This window comes from Oncorhynchus clarkii, chromosome 14, assembly GCF_045791955.1.
Source record: "Oncorhynchus clarkii lewisi isolate Uvic-CL-2024 chromosome 14, UVic_Ocla_1.0, whole genome shotgun sequence".
Classification (NCBI taxonomy): Eukaryota; Metazoa; Chordata; class Actinopteri; order Salmoniformes; family Salmonidae; genus Oncorhynchus; species Oncorhynchus clarkii.
In genome coordinates, this window is record NC_092160.1 from 4,451,666 (window position 1) to 4,476,899 (window position 25,234).

The following is a 25,234-nucleotide window of genomic DNA, read 5'->3' on the forward strand; positions in this document are numbered from 1 at the left end:
TTGGAAAATTACAGCCGGAACTCTGTTCAGAGGTGCTAAGTACTCTCGGGCGGCAAGCTCTATTGGTGTGTCCGAGCCAAGACCAGCGTTTCCCCAACTCCAGTCCTCGAGTATAACTTCATTGTGCGAATGTTTTATTGTCGCCCTGGACAGGCACACCTGATTCAACTTGCTCTCGATGAGTTGAACCAGGTATGTTTGTCCGGGGCTTCAACAGAAATGTGTACCGTTGGGGGGGGGGGGGGGGGGGGGGGGACGACGACACCGCTTTAGACCATACAACCTTCCCTAGTTACCTCATCCACGGGGCCAAACTACACCAAACTACACCCGCAAATCCCGAAAAGTCTATTACGCTGACCTACCTAAGGGTTTTGCAAGTAACTAAGTTTGCAAGCTTTTTACAAGTAAAGCTTAGCCAACAAAACAGACGTTTGTAGCCAGCAGGATCTAGTCCGGTCTTCAGCGATGACCCCAAAACAAAATACCCCATTTCCCATCGTATGACCTCAACCCACCATGGCAGTAACCAACAAGCTTACCTCTAAACTAAATTTTTTCAGGTCCACCTGTGTATTCCCAGGTTGTATTGATCCCCCTTCCCCGTCTAACATAAACGAGGGACAGATAAATATCTCCGTCCAGGGCCAGTGTGGGGTCTGACAGGGGAATGCACTACAGCAGCCCAGCCTGTTGCACAACAACCAGCCCCCGAGTAGGAAACAGTGAAACACAGAGACCAGTGAATCAGCCTGGTAAAAAGCTGGTTTCTGCTGAGGAAAGTATTTTCCCTTCTAGAATCTGCAATATGCTGTATATTTAAATAGGCTGTACATGTGCCTAACGGTAACTGACTTGAGTTGACTAAATTGTTTTTGTCTACGGAAAACGCAGTTCCTCGTGAGGAAGGAAAACAATACCACTGTAGGAAAACAAACTCTCTACTCTTAAGTGTTGGTCCAAGGTCAAAGGACTCGGAGGGAAATTTCTTCAAAAGGGAGTAGGGAGTGCAAATTCAATTAAAAACAGCATAAAGTGCATCATGTGCATCATGTGAGGTGGCATTGCATCCTATAAAGTAGCCTCCATGCAAGTGTGCACCCACGATAGAGTAGTCTTAAGGGTGCCTTAGCTCAGCTTAGATGGGCAGACTACCTCCATGGGGGGGGCGGGGGGGACCAAAAGGTTTAGACTGCTTTTTAATGAAGAACAGTCTCATCAGGGGCTAGGGATGGTACATGTGGTGGCAATTTGGGGGTTGGTATTCCCCCCTCCCGATCCCTGTGGTGCTATGACTGTACCCATCTCACCTGCCTGCCTATAAAGCTGCTGGATTGCTTGGCACTGCATCACCCCTGTGCCCGTATAGACAGACAAGCAGGGATTGTAAACAGAGTTGGTTAGGGAGCCAGAAGTTTGTAAAACTTGCTCCTATATCCCAAGGGCTGGACTTTATAAACAGGAGAAGAAGGCGGCAGGCAGCACACCTGGATCAACACTGCTATATAGCAAACCTTGCACTATGCACACACACGAGAGCAACAGTCAGTCAAATGAGTTAAAGGTTTGACATAGACATATGTTTCACACAGAGCGAGAACACAGAAGAAAGCAGGGCGAGAAAGCAAAGGGTACATTTTTTGGATTTTATTAAAATACGGTGTGGAGTTTACCATCGGAAATTACCATCACAAACATGATTGTTTCTAATACAAAAAGTAAACAAAACAAAAACAAAGCTTAAGAGCCTAGTTACAGGAGACGTTACAGGAGACGTTACAGGAGACGTTACAGGAGTCTGGTGAAAGTAAATCAATGAATTCACGACAAAGGATGAGTGAAAGACACCCCCCCCCACCCCAAAAAAATAAAAACTCATGTTCACATGTTGTAAAAATACATTTCCCAAATTTCAACATTACACACAGCTCATTTAAAACATTTATTCATTCATTGCTAGATGAAGGTTAGATGTCAGTGCCAAAGAACAGAAGGTAAAACCAAACAAGAACTCACGGTGTACAAATGAAGGGAGAGAATGGTGAGGGCCTTCTGGAAGTCAGGAGACTGCCCAACATTCTGAGGAGCGCGGAACACAGAACAGACAGGGAGAGGAAGAGGCTGCGGGAGGACATGTGTGCATTTCAACCCTGAGAGAGAAAAGTGACCAATTCTATCCATCCTTTTCAGCTGGTCTGACAGACCACATCAGTGTCCGCTGTTGCCCCCTGAGACTCGGGGCTGGCCATGAAAGACTTTCAGAGCGCCGGAGCAGGGGAAACATTCTCACACCCCAGAGTGAAATATCAGCTGGACTTTCCTTCAGTCTGTAGCACTGACAGTGACCTACTCAGCTACATGTATGGGGAAATTCAATCAAAATGGCTCACCCGGTTAACCCAGAAATGTTCTTTCTGGAATGAGAGAATGCATATTTTGATTGATGTACTCAACAAAACATTTGCACTGTGAAACTTAGACACTCAACTGCATGTCAAATCAAATACCCTTTTTAGCTCTGTGGAGAGCATGTTATTGTTGACTTATCCGGGAAACCTTGTCACCAGTGTTTGATTGAATAACGTCCTTACGGTGTGAGTTGTTAGCGGGGTTCCGTCTGACTGTGTGTCTCTCCTACCCCACCTACTGTGGTCAACTGTGTTTAAGGCAGTGAGTGTTTCCATGGCAACTCTACAGCTACTATACAGGGAGAGGCTAAATACAGTAGGGCGGCTAAGACAACAACAAAACAAAAAAACTCAAACGTTTGTTCCTGAAATGTGTCAGTACAACATGTAGAACACAAAGTGAGCGCGATTACAACTGAAGAGTCAAAAAAAAAACAATGGATTTGAACACATTGATGAACTGAAAACAACCAAAAAATGTCACCAATATCATCAATGGCAATTTAAGGTCACTATTTAAGCTCATAATTCAAACTATGGGGGATATTTAAAAAAATATATACTCATCACATGACACAGGAGCCTATAATGTCCTCATGTCCATGTCCTCATAGACTCTGGTAGGAAGGGGGAAAAAACTGTACATCACTGGTTACTGACCACCACAAAATGGCAACTTGGGTTAAGGGTTAAGCACTGGGGAGCAAAGGGTGGACAACAAGATGACAATCTTTAGGCCAATAGCGTTTGCCCTCCAAAAATACCTCACATGCACAATAGCTAGAGCAGCATGACATTAGGGAGAGTAGAAAGGCATACAGTTCTACATTCTAGAAAATAAAAACGGATCATGCTGACACTTTTTGAATTTGAATCCAAGTACCATTGTGCTGTAGAACGGGAGGTCGAAGAAGCTTGTCTGATCAACTGGAATCTGATGTCGAAATGGAGAATCACGGGAAAGCATTGTGCTCATTTTTTTTCACAGAGAAACGAATGAAGTATAACATTTAAGGTGAAGATGAGAGATAAGTAACTGGTCTCTGTGCCTGAGATTTTTGACAGTGGGGGGAAGAAGAAAAAAAAAAACTGCAGACAAATCCTAAAAAGTTGTTTGGTCAATTCGGTTATTGAGTGGGGTTCTTATTTATCATCGTCATTGTTACAATTTTCACAACCCTTCTGGTCAGGAATAGCAAAGTGGTCTCTACAAAAGCTGTACAAAAAAGAAAAGGGCTTGAACGTACATTCAATATCTGTTACTGAGGTACTATAAAAAGGTATTCCCTTGAAACAACGAGAGACGACGGCGTTAAGAACTACTCTTTCAGAAAGACAACGACTTGTCAATACAACCAATGGGGGGGTGGGAGGGGTCCACATGCAGACAACACGGTCGCCTTTGAAAAGCCACGACGATCATGTAAGAATAAAGACTCCACACACTCTCCCTTTGGCCTTAACGGGAACGGTGAATCTCCGCCTTCTTAAAGGGATGGTTGAATCAACTCGCTGGCTACACTGCCCATTCTTAAAGGGATGGGTGGATCCACACTTGCTGATAAAGCACTAGTGGGGAGCAGAGTTCTTCAAGGGCTGGATGGGGTGAGAGAGAGAGAGAGAGAGAGAGGTTGGGTGGATGGACTGCGATAAAAGATCGGAGAGGTCTGGGAGAGAGAGAGAGAGAAAGACAGCGAGTCCTTGCCTTGTCACCCGTCCTGGTTGTCTTTGGAAGTCAGCAAGTAATTAATGACGTCACGGCAAAAGAGTTGTACTTCCGTTTCCCTGCGGCTGACTGCTTCGTGTGGACGCGTTAAGAAAACCCAGGGGTAGCTGTCAGGCTGGTTACACGCAGCTCAGCGCTGCAGCCAAATCACTGCCCCTCTCTCTGAGCACAGCCTGCAGACTGAGCATTCAGATGGCAGTGGTACCCCCTGCTGGCCAAACCTCAGTCCTACACAGCTGACCTGTGCTGCCCACTGCTAACAATGTTGCAAGCTCGCTGTGTGTGTCCGTGTGTACTTGGTGCGAAGTGCCTCTGAGAAACAAAAAGGCCCTTGAACAATAGTTTGACATTTTTTTTGGGGGGGGGACCACAATCCTACTGATATGAAACTGTTCTCACGTGATCTTGAAGCTACACACCAGTTCAGGGGACAGCCTTTACAGAATAAACATTTCACATAACTGTTGTGTATAAGACCACGTCGTGGGCAAGGGCCTGTTGAGTGACGACACAGAGCACAACATAGGATGCCATCCATCTGACCTTTCAACAGGAAGTGACTGGCGCTGGAACAAAAGGAGCTCGGCTGTTAAGACCACCAAAAGGGGATATAAAAGCAGGAAAGAGAATTGTCGCCTGCCAAAGGAGAGGGTTCACCATCTTGAGGAGAAGAGACAGGACTCACAGGGTTTAACACAGCCCTGTAGCGGCAGAGGATACGTAACACGCTTTGCTAAGGTTTCAGCTCTTCACTGACATTATTCATCCCTACACTAGCCAACAGACAAGGAATCAGGTAGCCTGGTCCCAGATCTGTATGTGCTTTAGCTGACTTGGCTAAAGCTAGCTAGATAGAGATCTAAGATCAGGCTAGGAATTATCGGGACAATAGAAGCCCGATGTGTTGTGTGTCTTACTTTTGTACACATTTTCTAAAATATATGAGAGAGAGAGCAAGAGAGAGCGAGAGAGAGCGAGAGAGAGCGAGAGAGAGAGAGAGAGAGAGAGAGAGAGCGAGGCGTAAGAGAAAGGATTGCAGTAACATCAGAAAGCCACGCCTCTCTCACGGATCATAACAGCTAGACTCTCGGTCCAGCTTAGCTGGAGAAATGCTACTCAAAACAATAACTAAATGTTTAGTTTTTCCTCAAAAGAATAAAAAAAAATATGAAAATACCAATCCAATTGAATACTTGAGAAGAGAGTTATTGCTGAAGGTTTGTTGTTGTGGGGGGAATATGGATAGAGGGGAGATAGGGGTCCATGGGGGGGTTGAGTGGGTCCGAGGAAGGGTTACGGAGGAGGGGGATTTTGTGGACGGCAGGTCACTCCTGGGCTGGTACTGTGTTCTGAAGGACCGGCGCTTGAACAGATCCAGATTGAACCGGATCAAACCGGAACCCCAGTGTCAATCTGCCTGAGGTCGGAGAGGAGGGTTGGTGGTGATGACGATGGTGGGAGGAGAGGGTGGGGTTGTTGGTTTCCAGGGGTGACGGAGGAATGTTGGGGTGCTATTGGTCAGAGGGGATGTCTCTGTCTGCCTCTGCCTTGCTGGGTTGCCCTGGCGATGAGGTGTGGGGGGGGTGGGACACAGGGGCGATGGCGTGAGCCAGGGCCTCTACCCCTGCTCCCGCCCCCGTCATACCCCCTGCTGCTACGCTGATCAGACCCACAGGAAACCTGACGCGTAGAGAGAGCGAGAGAACGTATCAGGGCCTTGTTCAGGAGGGAACAACATTGCAGCACATTCATCAACAACCAAATCTACTGTGAAGAACAGATATCGTATTTTGCATAAAATGAAGTATAATTATAATAATCACGATACACTTCCTGACTTGGTTGTCCTCCTGTGCTCACCTTAACCGCTGAGGGTCTCACCTGTATGCACCGCCTCCGTTGAGTTCAGGGTGGACTGTTGCAGCCTCCATACTGGGCCACTGGGACGCTGCCATCAGATATTCCTTATTCACACAGTTCTTCAGACTGTCTGGGATACGCCCTAACAGAGGACAGACAGGGGACAAGGGCTTAGCGTGTAAAACCCCCAATCTCTGTTTTAATAACCAGGATACCATTTTCGGGACAGGTACCGTACAAGCCACTCAGGGTGTCTCCTGCACATGCAGCTATTTGTATATATATATATATATATATATTTTTTTTACCATTTTAAACTCTCACAATATTGATGTGCATTTTTCTTGTGTGCAAAAAAAAATAAGAGTGTCGGTAAGATATAACACCAGCCCACTCTAGAACCTCAAAAGATGCAGCCATACTCAAGCTACATAAAGCCACTGAAATATTCAATTCATCACTACGTAATAACTAATAATACAAAGTTAGGTTGGCGATGGAAGCCCAGGCGGTGTTAACTAGCTGAAGCTGAGTGTTAGGGGTCTTACCGGTGATGGCACGGCGCACCTCCCTGGCAGCCTCCTCTCTGGCCTCGATGGAGGCCTGCTCACTGTACCAGGACGTGTGGGGGGTACAGATGAGGTTGGGAGCATCCTTCAGGGGGCCCTGGGAGAAACTACAACAACAGAGAGAGGGTTAGAGGGGGAACGAGGGGGGGGGGGTTGCACGGTCAGACTTGTGGGGGTTCGAAATCAGGCTAGGATCCTTCAGTGGGCTGTGTGTGTACCTGAAGGGCTCTGTGTCGTGAACGACTGAACGTCCAGTGTGTGTGTGTCCCTGAAGGGCTCTGTGTCGTGAACGACTGAACGTCCAGTGTGTGTGTGTGTGTGTGTGTGTGTACCTGAAGGGCCCTGTGTCGTGAACGACTGAACGTCCAGTGTGTGTGTGTACCTGAAGGGCTCTGTGTCGTGAACGACTGAACGTCCAGTGTGTGTGTGTACCTGAAGGGCTCTGTGTCGTGAACGACTGAACGTCCAGTGTGTGTGTGTACCTGAAGGGCTCTGTGTCGTGAACGACTGAACGTCCAGTGTGTGTGTGTACCTGAAGGGCTCTGTGTCGTGAACGACTGAACGTCCAGTGTGTGTGTGTACCTGAAGGGCTCTGTGTCGTGAACGACTGAACGTTGTGTGTGTGTGTGTGTACCTGAAGGGCCCTGTGTCGTGAACGACTGAACGTCCAGTGTGTGTGTGTACCTGAAGGGCTCTGTGTCGTGAACGACTGAACGTCCAGTGTGTGTGTGTACCTGAAGGGCTCTGTGTCGTGAACGACTGAACGTCCAGTGTGTGTGTGTGTACCTGAAGGGCTCTGTGTCGTGAACGACTGAACGTCCAGTGTGTGTGTGTGTGTGTGTGTACCTGAAGGTCTCTGTCTCGTGAACGACTGAATGTGCAGTGTGTGTGTGTGTGTATCTGAAGGGCTCTGTCTCGTGAACGACTGAACGTCCAGTGTGTGTGTATCTGAAGGGCTCTGTCTCGTGAACGACAAAACGTCCAGTGTGTGTGTGTGTACCTGAAGGGCTCTGTCTCGTGAACAACTGAACGTCCAGTGTGTGTGTACCTGAAGGGCTCTGTCTCGTGAATGACTGAACGTCCAGTGTGTGTGTGTGTATACCTGAAGGGCTCTGTCTCGTGAACGACTGAACGTCCAGTGTGTGTGTGTGTGTATACCTGAAGGGCTCTGTCTCGTGAACGACTGAACGTCTAGTGTGTGTGTGTGTGTGTGTGTGTACGTACCTGAAGGGCTCTGTGTCGTGAACGACTGAACGTCCAGTGTGTGTGTGTGTGTGTGTGTGTACCTGAAGGGCTCTGTGTCGTGAACGACTGAACGTCCAGTGTGTGTGTGTGTGTGTACCTGAAGGGCCCTGTGTCGTGAACGACTGAACGTCCAGTGTGTGTGTGTGTGTGTGTACCTGAAGGGCTCTGTCTCGTGAACGACTGAACGTCTAGTGTGTGTGTGTGTGTGTGTACGTACCTGAAGGTCTCTGTCTCGTGAACGACTGAACGTCCAGTGTGTGTGTGTGTGTGTGTGTGTGTACCTGAAGGGCTCTGTGTCGTGAACGACTGAACGTCCAGTGTGTGTGTGTGTACCTGAAGGGCTCTGTGTCGTGAACGACTGAACGTCCAGTGTGTGTGTGTGTGTGTACCTGAAGGGCCCTGTGTCGTGAACGACTGAACGTCCAGTGTGTGTGTGTACCTGAAGGGCTCTGTGTCGTGAACGACTGAACGTCCAGTGTGTGTGTGTACCTGAAGGGCTCTGTGTCGTGAACGACTGAACGTGCAGTGTGTGTGTGTGTGTACCTGAAGGGCTCTGTCTCGTGAACGACTGAACGTCCAGTGTGTGTGTACCTGAAGGGCTCTGTGCCGTGAACGACAAAACGTCCAGTGTGTGTGTGTGTGTGTACCTGAAGGGCTCTGTCTCGTGAACGACTGAACGTCCAGTGTGTGTGTGTGTGTGTGTGTGTGTGTGTGTACCTGAAGGGCTCTGTCTCGTGAACGACTGAACGTCCAGTGTGTGTGTGTGTGTGTGTGTGTGTGTGTGTGTCCCTGAAGGGCTCTGTCTCGTGGACGTCTGAACGTCCAGTGTGTGTGTGTGTGTACCTGAAGGGCTCTGTCTCATGAACGACTGAACGTCCAGTGTGTGTGTGTACCTGAATGGCTCTGTCTCGTGGACGACTGAACGTCCAGTGTGTGTGTGTAGCTGAAGGGCTCTGTCTCGTGAACGACTGAACGTCCAGTGTGTGTGTGTGTGTACCTGAAGGGCTCTGTCTCGTGAACGACTGAACGTCCAGTGTGTGTGTGTGTGTGTGTGTGTGTCCCTGAAGGGCTCTGTCTCGTGAATGACTGAACGTCCAGTGGGTGTGTGTATACCTGAAGGGCTCTGTCACGTGGACGACTGAACGTCCAGTGTGTGTGTGTGTATACCTGAAGGGCTCTGTCTCGTGGACGACTGAACGTCGTGTGTGTGTGTGTGTACCTGAAGGGCTCTGTCTCGTGAACGACTGAACGTCCAGTGTGTGTGTGTGTGTACCTGAAGGGCTCTATCTCGTGAACGACTAAACGTCCAGTGTGTGTGTGTGTGTGTGTGTGTACCTGAAGGGCTCTGTCTCGTGGACGACTGAACGTCCAGTGTGTGTGTGTGTGTGTGTGTGTACCTGAAGGGCTCTATCTCGTGAACGACTGAACGTCCAGTGTGTGTGTGTGTGTGTGTGTGTGTACCTGAAGGGCTCTGTGTCGTGAACGACTGAACGTCCAGTGTGTGTGTGTGTGTGTGTGTGTGTGTGTACCTGAAGGGCTCTGTCTCGTGGACGTCTAGTGCAGCTCCTCGTATCCGTCCTTCCTTCAGGGCCTGAGCCAGAGCCTTCTCATCCACCAGCCCTCCCCGCGCAGAGTTCACCAGGAACGCTCCCTGGCGCATCTACACACAAAACACAGGGTTAACTTTATACACACACGCACTCCCGTAATTAACTCAGGAACCACACCTATGTGGAAGCACCTGCTTTTAATATACTTTGTATCCCTCATTTAGTCAATTGTTTCCATTATTTTGGAAGTTACCTGTACATGCATGTAAGAACGTGAATTTACAAACATACTAGGGCTGTTAACGAGTTAATAAGGTGTTAGATTTTTAAAAAGGCATTCATTTTTCACCGCACGGACCCCTTTCCACACAGACCCTATTCCGCACGGACCCTGCACTGTTGCAGCTGCTGTTATGTGGCACCGTCTGTCTCTTAGGGTGTTTTAACACTTGGTCCCCTTTAAGACAATTTTTGTGAATTCAGTGCGGTTCCCCTCATTTTTTTGTGGCGTGTGAACACTCCAAAAAGGAACACAGTGGAGTGTGAACACTCCAAAAAGGAACACAGTGGAGTGTGAACACTCCAAAAAGGAACACAGTGGAGTGTGAACACTCCAAAAAGGAACACAGTGGAGTGTGAACACTCCAAAAAGGAACACAGTGGAGTGTGAACACTCCAAAAAGGAACACAGTGGAGTGTGAACACTCCAAAAAGGAACACAGTGGAGTGTGAACACTCCAAAAAGGAACACAGTGGAGTGTGAACACTCCAAAAAGGAACACAGTGGAGTGTGAACACTCCAAAAAGGAACACAGTGGAGTGTGAACACTCCAAAAAGGAACACAGTGGAGTGTGAACACTCCAAAAAGGAACACAGTGGAGTGTGAACACTCCAAAAAGGAACACAGTGGAGTGTGAACACTCCAAAAAGGAACACAGTGGAGTGTGAACACTCCAAAAAGGAACACAGTGGAGTGTGAACACTCCAAAAAGGAACACAGTGGAGTGTGAACACTCCAAAAAGGAGCACAGTGGAGTGTGAACACTCCAAAAGGAGCACAGTGGAGTGTGAACACTCCAAAAGGAGCACAGTGGAGTGTGAACACTCCAAAAGGAGCACAGTGGAGTGTGAACACTCCAAAAGGAACACAGTGGAGTGTGAACACTCCAAAAAGGAACACAGTGGAGTGTGAACACTCCAAAAAGGAACACAGTGGAGTGTGAACACTCCAAAAAGGAACACAGTGGAGTGTGAACACTCCAAAAGGAGCACAGTGGAGTGTGAACACTCCAAAAGGAACACAGTGGAGTGTGAACACTCCATAGGAACTTAGAGCCCTCAGAAGAGCGCCCTAAGCAAACCGAACTGAGACCATCTCGAGAGGTGGTTTGAGTATGGTTCACTTGATTTCGGAAGTCTTGTTCCCCCTTCTTTTTTTTTCGGACAAGGTAAACACAAAGCTCCCTGGGTTTGCTTGTAATTTTTACCGCACCACACACTGGACTACTGGAACACCGTTTCCTCTGCAATAACCCCTTCACATTGGAGAGAGAAGAGGATGTGCCGGTTCACATAAATAAATGTGTGCTGATTAGCGATTGTCAAGGACGCAGAGAAATTCTAAAATGTGTGTGTGGAGTTTTGTACTGACGCGATGTTCAGATTCTCTGTTTGCAATATGTTGACCTACAGGCTAAGAGAGGTTCATAAACTGTTTATTCGAATGTGGGGTTTGAATAGTGTGAAAAGGCAACATATTTGGTGAGAATCAAAACATGGGTACAAAATCCATTCTAGCTGTTGAAGGGTCAGTAGCCTACAGCATTATTTAAATCGGCAATTCATTTACTGGTAGTTAATCTGTTACCAATAATATTTACATGTTAATATTATCTTCTGATGACAATTATTATGTCTCATCCTTTTACCAAAATGCAATCTGTTAACTTCCAAAATTTAAGTAGGTATATCTAGCTGTCCGATTGCACATTCTGATGGAATGGCTTGTCCTGTACTTTTACTAGAGTGCATTGAGTGAATGTTGGACAAATATCTTTGGTTCCTTTCTAACAAAAAATTGAAATGCGAATGCAAAGAGGACTCGGACCTCAAAAAAGGCGAAGTGAACTGGCAAAAGAGTTGAGTCCTCATTCAAAGGCAGTGTGAAGACAAAGAGTTCTTTAGATTTCTTTTGTTCCCTTTAAACAGGACTGACACCACTTATTTTAAAAGAGGAATAATATGTGAAAACACCCTTAAAACATCCACTCTGCACGCACTTTGAGCCACAATTCTGAAGGAAAAAAAGCTCAACCATACACACATTCTCAGGTGTTTCTTTAGATAACAGCAAAAACAAATTTTGGACAAAAATAGCTCGCAAGTTATACTAAAGTTCGCTAGCTAACCAAAATAATGTTTACAATGTCATGGTTGAATGCCTCTTGACATAACTAACTACCCACAATGGTTTTAAACCAGAACAGGACATCCATTCAGGTACTGTTTTTCTTGCATTTCTCAGGTCAAAAGATTTAAGCAAATAATCTCAATTTTTGTAGAACCAGCTTGTGACTAGCTCATGTTGAAGTAGTCTAGGTTACATCTAATAGCTGTTATTACATGAACTCAGACCTGGCTGAGCTATTGTCTTCTGTGGAATTCATATCATTGTTGAACAGGTGTAAAATGCTCCTTGTGTCCATAGATTCAGTTCTGTTTTCCTGTACTTAACCATCCAAATCAGAAATAGGGAGAGCACTAATTGAGAATGCCTTAACTGTTTGTTTGTGTGTGTGTGTATGTGTGTGCGTGTTCGCAAGTGTTAAAACGTCAAGAACATTAATAAGAGGGAGTAAGTATATTTAAAAGAGCTACATGTAGTATTTTTGGGCCCGGCAAATCTCTTGTCAAATTGACTGGGGCTGAACGATTTGTATAAAGTATCGCTCACTAACGGATTCGGTTAGCATGCGGCTCAGGCAATTTAACAACAAGAGCCAGTCCCCGTCTTCTGTTGACCAATAAGAAGGCTGCACCAATAGAATGCAATTTTGTGTGGGCCCAATCAATTTTTTGGAGGGAAAAAATATTGTGAAACACTATCATTCCACTATTACTTCGGATATATTAATGACATTTTCTGAAATTACAATAAAAAATATTACGTAACTAATTTAAACATTGTGAGTATTTTATTTCTTATACAGATTGTGTTTCCGTACCTTACAATAAAAGCATAGTACGCCTGTAACTCAGCAAACTGCTTTTTAATAGGGTTATTTTTTCTTAAGGGACAAATTTCAGCAAATTAAAACATTTAGATGAATTGTGATTATTTAAATCGTTTGACAGCCCTAAAACATACATAAAATGTGTGTGTACGATGTGTGTTTATGACATCGTGTACCTGTTTGATGGTGAAGTCGTTGATGAGGTGGTGGTTGTGTTCATTGAGGCTGCAGTGTAGAGAGACACAGTCAGAGTGGATGAGCAGGTCTTGGAGCGTAGTCATCCTCTGCAGGCCCAGGGAGCGCTCCACTCCGTCAGGTAGGTAGGGGTCGTAGAAGATCACCCCGAAACCAAACGCCTTGGCCCGCAGAGCCACCGCCTGGCCCACACGACCTGCAGAGAGAGGAACGCACAGGGGTAACTAGTGTTTGTATATCCATTGTGGGGCACATAGGCACCCAAAGCAATTCCAGGGCCTCTCGTAGCCCCAATTGTCAATTGAAAACAGGCCAGACTAGGGGCCACTAGTCAGGGTAGCCTAGTGGTTAGAGAGTTGGACTAGTAACCGAAAGGTTGCAAGTTCAAATCCACAAGCTGACAAGGTACAAATCTGTTGTTCTGCCCCTGAACAAGGCAGTTAACTCACTGTTCCTAGGCCGTCATTGAAAATAAGAATTTGTTCATCTTGGTGTTAGGGGGAAGTATTTTCATTTTTGGAAAAAAAACGTTCCAGTTTTAAACGGGATATTTTGTCAGGACAAGATGCTAGAATATGCATATAATTGACAGCTTTGGATAGAAAACACTCTAATGTTTCCAAAACTGTAAAGATATTGTCTGTGAGTATAACAGAACTGAGGCGAAAGCCTGAGAAAAATCCAATCCGGAAGTGCCCCAGGTTTTGAAAGCGCTGCGTTCCAATGACTCCCTATATGGCTGTGAATGTACCATCAACGAGCTTACGCTTTCTACGTATTCCCCAAGGTGTCTACAGCATTGTGACGTCGTTTTACGCATTTCTGTTGAAGAATAGCCGTATGGGGGCACATTGCGTAAGTGGTCACATGGTGGCCCCGAGAGAGATTCTCGCGTAGTAAAGTGCAGAGGTAGCCATTACTCCAATCGGTCCTAGAGAAAAAGGAATTGTCACGACGGATATATTATCGAATAGATATTAGAAAAACACCTTGAGGATGGATTCTAAACAACGTTTGCCATGTTTCTGTCGATATTATGGAGCTAATTTGGAATGTTTTTCGAAGTTGTGGTGACCGCAATTTCCGGGCGATTTCTCAGCCAAATGTGAAGAACAAATGGATCTATTTCGCCTACAAAAATAATATTTTGGGAAAAAAGTAACTTTGGCTGTCTACCTGGGAGTCTCGTGAGTGAAAACATACCAAGTTCATCAAAGGTAAACAATTTAATTTGATTGCTTTTCTCATTTCCGTGACAAGTTTGCCTGCTGCTAGCAAGGTATAATGCTATGCTAGGCTATGATAAACTTACACAAATGCTTGTCTAGCGTTGGCTGTAAAGCATATTTAGAAAATCTGAGACGACAGGGTGATTAACAAAAGGCTAAGTTGTGTCTCAATATATTTCACTTGTGATTTTCATGAATAGGAATATTTTCTAGGAAGATTTATGTCCGTTGCGTTATGCTAATTAGTGTCAGATGATGATAACGGTCCCGTTCACGGGCTGGGCGTCACTACAGGTTAACTGACTTGCCTAGTTAAATAAAAGGTAAATAAAATATTTTAAAAATCAGCTGCTCTAATATCAGCCCCCTTCTCCACTACCCAGTAACTCCATCAACCTCCCTACCCTAGCCCAGATGACCCCCACTCACCCAGGCCGATGATGCCCAGCGTCTCCCCCCGGATGCGGGCAGCTCCCCCGGCCACCTCCCTGATCTGCTCCACGCTGGAGGCCCTGGTGCCCTCCCTCAGGGCCTGATGCATCCAGGTGACGCGGCGGTACAGGTTCAGGATCAGACACATGGACGTGTCGGCCGTCTCCTCCACCGAGCACGCTGGTACGTTACACACTGCGATGCCTGGGGGGGAGAGATGGGGAGGTGGGGAGAGAGGGAGATGGTGAGATGAAGGAAAGAGAGGAGTGTGTGTGTGTGTGTGTGTGTGTGTACCTGTTGATCGGCATACTGCGTGTGTGTGTATTCGGGCATGACTCACCCAGCTCAGCTGCAGCTTTGATGTCGACGTTGTCGAAGCCACTGCCGATCCTGACAATGACTCGGAGGCCTTTGAACTTATCCAGGTCGTCTCTGGAGAGGGTGATGGTGTGGTAGAGCAGAGCCCCCACTGCCTCGTTCAGCACCTACGGGGTTAATACACAGACACCGTTATACAGTTGGCAATACAGCGTCAGACAAGGCCATCACACAAATGAATACAGCCTCGTTCAGCACCTACAGAGTTAATACACAGACACCGTTATACAGTTGGCAATACAGCGTCAGACAAGGCCATCACACAAATGAATACAGCCTCGTTCAGCACCTACAGGGTTAACACACAGACAGACTGCTGGTTAGACAGTATCATAAATACTAAAATAAACATATGGCTGGCAGTCAGGAGGTAGTCCTGAATAACTTTTAAATATTTTACAAATCAGGAAGTGCCACTTATAGCCAAATTAACAGGAAGCTTAAAACTAGACAGTGTATGTTGCCTTATAAACACTGAGTGTACAAAACATTAGGAGCATCTTCCTAATATTGAGTTGCACCCTCTTTTGCCCTCAGAAAAGCCTCGATTTGTTGGGGCATGGACACTACAAGGTGTCGAAGGTGTTCCACAGGGATGTTGGCCCATGTTAACTCCAATGCTTCCCACAGTTGTGTCAAGTTAGCTGGATGTCTTTTGGGTGGTGGACCATTCTCGATATACACAGGAAACTGTTGAGTGTGAAAAACCCAGCACCGTTACAGTTCTTGACAGACTAAAACCGGTGCTCCTGACACCTACTACCATATCCCGTTCATATATCCCGCAGTCTTTTTAAAACATTTTGTCTTGCCCATACACTCTCTGAATGGCACACACAATCCATGTCTCAAGGCTTAAAAATCCTTCTTTAACATGTCCCCCCCCCTTCATCTACACTGACTGAAGTGTCTAACAGGTGACATCAATAAGGGATCATAGCTTTCACCTGGATTCACCTGGTCAGTCTGTCATGGAAGGAGCAGGTGTTCCTAAAGTGTGTGTGTCTCACTCTACCTTCTCGTGTATCTCCTGGGTGGACTGGGCATCACAGAAGGCCACAGTGGCCACGTCCTTGAGGATGGGCATCTCTATGGTGCAGTCACGCCCGTCCAGCAGGGCCACCAGGGGCCGAGGGTGCATGGGCCCGTTCAGGATGGGGGGGCGGATGCCTGCACACAGGTGAGAGGGAGACAGTTAAGACATGATTTGGCATTATGAAAGGTCACTAAATTAGTTGCATTCTAAAATCGTATGTGCTGCTTTGGTTCCAATGGCTGGCTAGGTTGGAGCATGGTGCTTGACACACTAATGGTTGGGGATTATTTTTTATTTATTTAATGTCCATATTATAACCAGCAAACTATAAGTGTTCATCTGACGTTTACAGTCCATTTTGAGTTGATCGTTCGCCCAGACAAAATGGCTTCCTTTGGGGATGTGTGATAAAGTCAAAAACACTGCATGCAGCTCACCATGTTTTCCCAGATGGGACTGTTCACTGAGGTTAGTGAATCAACAATGTTTCTGGAGTCTCTGGACCAGGGCAAAATGAATCACCGCCCTAAACCTTCTAAACGCACCATTGCCTTGACCATTACAACACACACGTGCACACCATTAAAGTCCCTCTGAACTTGACCAGGCATGACAATAGCCACTGGCATCATCAGTGCTGGGGCCAGAGCAGGCTCAACCCGAATAGTGAGTCTGACCAGTGACCACTAACATGATTACTACTACCAAAGCGAGTCCCATGATGCTCTCTTCTCCGTCCCCACAAACAGCCAGGGCCTTGTCAACACTGGCACCCTGAGGGATCAGTGGCTGCGTGTGATGGTTACGCAATGGTAATATGTAACTGGATCTGCTGCTGCAGAGAGCACATCTGAGATGACAAAGAGACAGGGGGGGGGGGGGGGGGTGTCCAACACAATCACGAACCTACAACGTCAATACATGCAACCCCACGGAAATCAGACGCACATGCTATGACGACACATGTAAGACACACAGAATGACACACCACCCACATCGCTGACTCCAGCCAGAGTGGAGGATGAAAACGCTTGTGGAGCTACACTGTAGCTGGCTGCAGTGCCAGGGGAGGTCGAGTGTGACGGTTGGGGGAGGGGCAGTAGAGGGGTTGAGATGCGGGGTGCAGGGAAGAAGGGGGAAGGGGGTAGAGAGAGTCTGAGTCATGACCTAAATTCCCTCCTCTGGAGCCCCCCCAAACACACACACACGTTCTGTACACACATCCGTAAACACACGCCACTGATACATGGCTACATTTGTCCACCGTGGTCCTGCGTCTGCATCGAAATCCTCAATCATCACTGAGCACCAAGTGGCAGAATGCGAGACAAAGCACAAGGCTAACATCTGTGCCAAAGGTCACTAGAGAAATGTGGCCAACTGGAACAAAAGCTAACATCACCACTGATACCATCATCATAAGACATATTCGTGTGTGTGTGTCTTAGCGCTCTGCCTCTCCTTCACACTGAACTAATCATGAACTGGCCTTCTGAATCGGAACGCACTGCCCTTCTCACACACACACACACGTAACACACACCAGACCACACCACTGGCCCCTAGACCAGAAGCACACACACAGTCTCTGCGTGACAGGTGTATGGTCTGGGGTGGGGGGTGGGGGGTGGGAGGGGTACATGTGTCTCGCTGGAACATTCACATGGACAGAGAGCAGGACGCATGCAGGGACAGACACACAGACAGACATCCACATGCACAAACACTATGTCCTGTGTCATAGTGGGAGTGTGGGGGAGGGAGAAAGAGAGGGGGGAGTAGGATAGGAACTGGTGGCAGGCAGGCGGTGGAAGACAAATATTTGTGGACGCTTCCTGTGACGTCAAAGCATTTCCCAAATGGGCCTAGCCGAGAAGGCTTAAGAAAGTGAATCTGCATCTCATTAAAAAAAATAACAAAGCATTTTCCTTTATCTTAATCTCCACATGCCAGAGATCACAATGGATTCACAATTACTGGTTAACAAAAGGCAGCCTCAGAAGCGCAAACACACAAATATTTAGAGTAAAGGACGCTTGCGTACAAGGCTTATGGAGCACAAGCATGGCCGCGCACACAATGCAATTCATTCAGCGCTTCATTCATTCTCCCTCCCTCCTTTCCTTTCCCTTCCTCCTCCTCCTTTCTCTTTCCCTTGGTTTAAGGAGTGTGAGAGAGAGAGCAGGGAGAGGGGGAGGGGCAGGGTAGGATGATAATGCAGCACTACTCCACCCAACATCCAGCCAGACACACAATAACACACATACACGCAGGCGCCGTACACACACACACACACACACACACACACAGTTGCTCAATTCACTACAAGGACACGCTGAGCAAAAAGGAAACGACACACACACACTCGTCGGCAACACCACACCCAAGCCCATATCACCCCCTTCCATCTTCAAGCTCTCCTTCACAAACACATTTAACGACACACACACACACAGCGCCTAACCTTGCATTATGAAGTTTGCCAGCCTGTCTTCCTCTCTCTCGCCTCGCTCTCTCCCTCTATCGTTCTTTCTTTTCTCTCTCTAGTTCTGTCAGACTGTTCTCGGCTGGCTAGGTCCCTGCTGTCATCCACACCCAGCCCCTCCCCCACAGTCCGGCTCCAATCACGGACAGCTCCATTGAGGGCCAGCCAACCAGCACTAACCTCATTAGCATAGCCAGGCAGTGGCTAGGTCTGGTTTGGCTGTTGTTGTTTTTTAAAGAGACAGCTGGCCCGTTTCCCTGTAGCCACGGCCGCGACCCCTCACCCTGCTCCTCTCACTCATCTCAGGGGACCTGACTCTCCCAGACAACTCCCTCCATTTTATCTCAACATCACCCAAGGGCTGCATTTCACACCAATTTATTTAGTTTGGACTGGGGTAGTACAGACCAGAATTTTGCGTTATATGTCCAGAATTTAATAAGATATTTTATATGAATTCATTACCTTTTTATGACATTTGTATACACTACAAATTGAGGCTTGGCATGACTTGCAATACCAATTTATTTGTTTTACATCTAGGCCAAAGCGATACCATTCTACCTTTTCAGTTAATTTCAGTCTTTGTAAAAAAAACACTGATCATGTTGTAATCTAACTGGTCTATTATCCTAGCCTGTCATGTACTCAGTCATCCTCATCATTTGTACCTTGCCTTGACATTCTTTCTCACGGCTCATAGCTCAGGCACACCAGCTTGGCCACCCACTAACCCCTCTTGAAATCCCCACAGACAGAAACAGGAAGTGAGATAAGGGCATTTTGCGCTCTCTCTGACTATCCCCAAGCCATCACTACACTATTCTACTAGTGATGGGGGGAGGATCAATACAGTTACATATCAGGATATTATTTTTGGACTATATTTTCACAATATTGCAATATTATTTTTGAGCTAGTTGGCTGTACCGGCACCAAAACTCCAGTATTTTTTCCTTAATAGCTTGTTCTGCATCTTTTGAAATAGGGAGACAAATTTATTTTCAGCACTTTTATTTCCATGACTGATGAAAACTAATTCTCATGCTCTCTCCTCTCTCTGCAGCAGACATATGGTGAGTAATATGTTTGGAACACTGAATCACAAAACATATATAACAGTGAGTGTCGCAATACATATCGTATCGCCACCAAAGCAATGTAATAATTCCCAGCCCTATATCCCATCTGCCACTCCACAAACTAATAGGCTGATCATTAATAAAATATATTCCATATCAGCAGCTGATGTACAGTGCATTCAGAAAGTATTCAGACCCCTTCACTTTTTCCACATTTTGTTACGTTAGAGCCTTATTCTAAAATGGATTGAATTGTTTTCTCCCCTCGTCAATCTAAACACAGTACCACATAATGACAAAGCAAAGCAAAAAATATATATATATACTTACAAAAGTATTCAGACCCTTTACTCTGTACTTTGTTGAAGCACCTTTGGCAGCGATTACAGCCTTGAGTCTTCTTGGGTATGACGCTACAAGCACATGTATTTGGGGAGTTACTCCCATTCTACTCTGCAGATCCTCTCAAGCTGTCAGGTTGGATGGGGAGCATCGCTACACAGCTATTTTCAGGTCTCTCCAGATATGTTCGACCGGGTTCAAGTCAGGCTCTGGCTGGGCCACTCAAGGACATTTATTCAGAGACTTGTCCCGAAGCCATTCCTGCGTTGTCTTGACTGTGTGCTTAGGGTCGTTGTCCTGTTGGAAGGTGAACCTTCGCCCAAGTCTGAGGTCCTGAGCGCTCTGGAGAATGTTTTCATCAAGGATCTGTCTGTACTTTGCTCCGTTCATCTTTGTGACGTTTGGCATTCAGGCCAAATAGTTCTATCTTGATTTCAGACCATAGAATCTTGTTTCTCATGGTGTGAGAGTCCTTTAGGTGCCTTTTGGCAAACTCCAAGCGGGCTGCCATGTGCCTTTTTACCCCCTTAAAAAATTCCTGATTGGTGGAGTGCTGCAGAGATGATTGTCCTTCTGGAAGGTTCTCACATCTCCACAGAGGAACTCTGGAGCTCTGTTAGAGTGACCATAGGGCCCTTCTCCTCCGACTGCGCAGCTTGGCCGGGCGGCCAGCTACAGGAAGCGTCTTGGTGGTTCCAAACTTGTTCCATTTAAGGATGATGGAGGCAACTGTTCCTGGGGACGTTTAATGCTGCAGAATGGTACCCTTCCACAGATCTGAGCCTCGATACAATCGTTCAATCTCATGGCTTGGTTTTTGCTCTGACATGCATTGTCAACTGTGGGACCTTATATAGACAGGTGTGTGCCTTTCCAAATCATGTTCAATCAATTTAATTAACCACAGGTGGACTCCAATCAAGTTATAGAAACATCTCAAGGATAATCAATTGAAACAGGGTGCACCTGAGCTCAATTTCAAGTCTCATAGCAAAGGGTCTGAATACTTAAGTAAATAAAGTTTCTGTTTTTCCTTTTTAATACATTTGCACAATTTTCAAAAAACCTGTTTTCACGTTGTCATTATGGGGTATTGTGTGTAGATTGATGAGGGGAATTTTTCCCCCATCAATTTTAGAATAAGGGTGTAACGTAACAAATGTGAAAAGACAAGTGGTACATTCCGAATGCACTGGAAGTGCAAAATATTATAGACATGGGCATGTGATAATCACACATTCAATCAATTTGAAGAAAACTGCACATCCTCTCTGGAGGATCACCAAATCAGACCTGTAGAAACCATTTTGTATTATGAATTTGTGATGGAGGTGTGAGAATATCATGTGAGAATACTCATTACCATATGCCTATAGCCTGATAAAATGAATTGTGAAATCTTAATATTCAAATGCCTATTATAGAAAAATACAAGATGTAAGATGCGCAGTCTGTGTATGGCCAGTGTGTGAGTGCGTGCGTGTCTGTATGAGGTCAGTGTCTGTGTGCGCGTGTTTGAGTGTGTCGCAAAACATGGCTCCTTACCCTCACAAATGCGGTCAAGTCTTTGTCGCTTTACTTTGTGTTTGTCCATTAGAGCCATAGGCTGGCAGTCCTAACCCAGGACACAGCAAGACAACAGCACAGAGCACTAAGGAGCTCCTTCAACAGAACACCAGCACTAGAAACACTACTGCCCACTGAGCAACACCTGCACAGAGAGAGAGATATAGCAATTGACAGGGGGAGAGAGCGCAAGAGAGACAGAGTTGTGACCTGGTAGAACGTGAAAGGTTTTATTAGTAATTTCTGTGGATTGCTTATTTCGTACAAATAAAGTTTGACAATTTGAGAGGGGGAAAAAAACCACACTATCACAGTTAGTGTAGGGTGCCGTTACTGCTGCAGGATCTTCAGAGGTTAGTTGATGCAAATGTGGTTTCAAGTTTAGCAGCCTTAAGATGTTACAATAACAAAGGGCACTAAGGTTTAGGCGTCTACTAAACAAATTATAATCCTATGTTCTTACACACAAAAAAAGTGTCTTCTCTCTCCCTCCCAAATTCTCTCTAACTTTATTGGTACAAAATAAGCAACCCAAGTTGTTACACTTGCATTGTACAATATTGCATCAAACTAAATCGGAACTTACACCCAAATAAACACTTACCCATGTAGTGTGGTATTGGTGAGTGTGTATTCTGACTTCTGCTTTCTCTGTGGTAAATTTAAACCTAGGGCCTGTTTCAGTACTTTGACAATGCATCCATTCTCATCTCCCTAAAGATTGTATGTACTCTGACTTGACTAGATTGGTGAAAGCCATGTAGTTGATAACCCTTGCTTTCACCTATCCAATGGTGTGAGATAAATGACCTAAACCAGAGGGACAGAGATGGTGCATTTTTCTAAATGGAAAGACTAGTAACCATATGGAGGAGTGGCTGACTTACCAGCAGGAGAATCCGTTCAGTGTCTGTCTGCTTAGATCTCACTGTCAAGCAAAAAAAATATAGTCTTATTATCCGAGGGTCTTCTTCACTCGCTCTCTCACACAAACACATACACATTGATTAGATAACTGACAGGGGTTCTTAAACTTTTTCATCTCAAGACGCAAATTAGAAGTTGACTGTGACCCAAATCATCCTCCAAACGACCCAATATAAAGAAGAAATAGTGTGTGATTATATACGATGTATTCTCATAACTACCGACCCACCTCTCACATGCCCAGGGCCCACTCATAACAATAACGTCAGTCACTTCTAGGCCAAACCCATATAAAAAGGGGAGGAAAGGCCTTATAACAAAAAGTGCTTGTGGAACAGTAGTTAGGCCTTGATCACTGTTAGATGAAGACTAGTGTCTAACATTTTGGACAGGGGTGTCTGCCATATTATAATGTGTACAAGTTATGCTTACAAACTGGACTCCAACTTAAGAGAGAACAGTTAACACTAGTTGGCTACCATTTGATGACGTACACTGGCATAATGTGAGGAAGAATTAGCCAGCCTAACTTTCCCTAATTAAAAATATCCATTCAAACCTCTAACTATGACACTTAGATAGAATCACATAATTTGAGAGGTTGGGATAACGTTCCAAAACGTATAAATGCTAAAAGTAGCGATGATTAACGTTATGCATTCCAAACTTGAAACCCATCACAATGTAAATCAACAGTGACTGGGTTATGGAAACAATGGCAGTTAATAATTTAACAAGAGCAAGGTTGATACAAAGTATCCAATACAGTTGTTTGCGAGCTCAACCCATTACAACATATGGCTGATAAAGTACATTTCACTATCGAACAGCTAGCTACAAGTTTCAAAACTCTGCAGAAGCCGCCATGATAGCTAGCTAGTTAACATTAGCAATTAAATTAACTGTATGGCTACTAATAGCGACCGTTTATCGCATCTGGCTAGCTAGATAGCCAGTAAGCTAACATTAGCTAAGGTTAGTTGGTCAGTTAACCGTGCCAGATAAAACACATCGTTACTTATTATCGGAACCATATTTGGATTAAACAAAACGCATGTTAAGCATCCCAAAAATACACGAAAAGTTCGGCCTGACAGTGGCTAGTTTAACGTTATTTTTTAACAAACATATCAAACTACCGTTGGATAGTTAGCATCGCAAGTTAGCTTGCTTGCTTGCTAGCCTAACGTTACGATGTGTACGACGCGTACTGTTGGAGCCCATTTCATCCGATTCGTTATTAGCGAATTGCGCTACAATGTGAATATCTGAAATTCAGAAACGAAAGATCACGGAGGAAACGTGGATATCCCCAACGTGCACGTTAGTCGTGCATCATTCGCTACCCCGGTAACTGAGTAATGCACGAGCGGCGAATTATTTACCTAAATAATTGTATTTCGGTTGGATTGAGACAGTGTGCGTGCTTCGGTGGTCTTCCCTCTCTCCCGATCGCCATGAAATCTGAAAAAGAGGAAGTCGCCGGTTCGTGGGGGGTCAGGCCTCCCGCCGTACCAGTGTACACAACGTGTGACGGACAGGCAGAGTGCGAGGCATTGGTAGGAGGGGAAGGCAGAGCGCCCTCAACTTCCACGGCCGTGGTCAAACAGTGCACCCAAATCAGGGTTGCCAGGTCCAGCTAAAATGTATATCCAATGACCTTTGAAAACCTGACACAAGGCCTGAAAACTATGGACGAATTATTTTTTTTGCAGCAAGAGGAGTTGACACATTTGGCCCTGCTTCGAGGGCATTATCACTTTTATACAATGGGTTACCAACATATTCAAATAAATGATTTATATATATTTTTTTTAATTCATAGTATTTCATCATTCCACAAGATCTTGACCCGACACAAATTTAAGGTTGCTACCCAAGCCCTCTGGTCGGTCGTTCGGTTGCCAGAGACACGACCCAGTCGATCAGTTGTTCTGTGGTCGCGACCCAGTCGTTTGTTCTAAATGATCTGGAAACGTTCTTATCCCGTGCTTGCTAGCTAGCCAACTACGGCTAATTTACAGTCAGGTCAAAAAGTGCAAGAATAACAGCAAAGTAGCCGCATTTGTATTTGTTTAAGCTGTTTTCTAGAGACATTTGGATATCCATAATTATGAGCTAATGAGGCGCAATTTCGCCTGGTCAGAGGAGCTAGCCAACAACACAGCTAACACAATCACTTCAAACATAAGTTTTTCAATTGACATTTATTTGTATATATCCATAAAAATGATGCTAGCTGATTCATGATGTTGACTAGCTGAAAAACACTGCCTGCCTGTCTGTCTCATCCCGACTCCCTTCACATTAATTTCTATGGGACAGATAGAGATCAAAGTTGAATATTGAAACAATGTTGCAAATGTCGGACAGACAAACAGCAAGGTTTATACAAATCTCCGCTGTTGTTTTTATCGTGGAGATCAAGTTTATAAAGTGCCTGGCTGGGCTGACGAGACAGTGGATTGCACCGTCAGATAGGAACAGGGTAAATGGGCATTTTAAAGTCACATATTTAGCCGGTGGTAATTTGTGGAATAGACATCGACTGGGATTTGGTCTTAACAAATCAGCATTCAGGATTGGACCCACCCATTGTATAGTTAAGCAATAAGGTCTGAGGGGGTGTGGTATATGGCCAATATACCAGGGTAATAATGTCTGTTCTTACGACACAACACAGAGTGCTAGGACATAGCCCTTAGCTGTGGTATATTAGTCATATATCACAAACCCCCGAGGTGTCTTATTGTTATTATAAACTGGTTACTAATGTAATTAGAGCAGTAAAAATAAATGTTTTGCCATACCCATGGTCAGCCAATCAGCATTCAGGGCTCGAACCACCCTGTTTATAATTATCCAATAAACCCTTTTTCCATAATGTTAGTGAGCAAATTAAGAAGGGATATTGATGTAATTTTTAACAACCTAGGCTAAGAATCAAAATTCTGTTTCCATCAAAATAAT

The 25,234-nt window shown here is 45.5% G+C and overlaps 1 protein-coding gene across 4 annotated transcripts; it reads right to left on the bottom strand.

Moving 5' to 3' along the window:
* Positions 1 to 1,632: 1,632 nt before the first annotated feature.
* Positions 1,633 to 23,802, bottom strand: LOC139366147 (C-terminal-binding protein 1-like). 4 transcript variants are annotated; one of them, XM_071103299.1, is made up of 11 exons: positions 23,650 to 23,802; positions 22,225 to 22,265; positions 21,317 to 21,482; positions 15,842 to 15,996; positions 14,789 to 14,933; positions 14,446 to 14,652; positions 12,769 to 12,983; positions 9,338 to 9,468; positions 6,543 to 6,670; positions 5,995 to 6,136; positions 1,633 to 5,814 (listed from the first exon to the last, which is right to left on the bottom strand). In XM_071103299.1, exons 3-10 carry the CDS (start codon positions 21,372 to 21,374, stop codon positions 6,012 to 6,014), a joined length of 1,164 nt encoding a protein of 387 aa, XP_070959400.1. In that variant the 5' UTR covers positions 21,375 to 21,482; positions 22,225 to 22,265; positions 23,650 to 23,802; the 3' UTR covers positions 1,633 to 5,814; positions 5,995 to 6,011. The 4 variants fall into 4 exon arrangements, with proteins under 4 accessions (XP_070959400.1, XP_070959398.1, XP_070959399.1 ...); XM_071103297.1 differs by having other exon boundaries at positions 6,016 to 6,136; positions 23,650 to 23,797; XM_071103298.1 differs by lacking the exons at positions 21,317 to 21,482; positions 22,225 to 22,265; positions 23,650 to 23,802 and adding an exon at positions 18,327 to 18,458 and having other exon boundaries at positions 6,016 to 6,136.
* Positions 23,803 to 25,234: the final 1,432 nt, after the last annotated feature.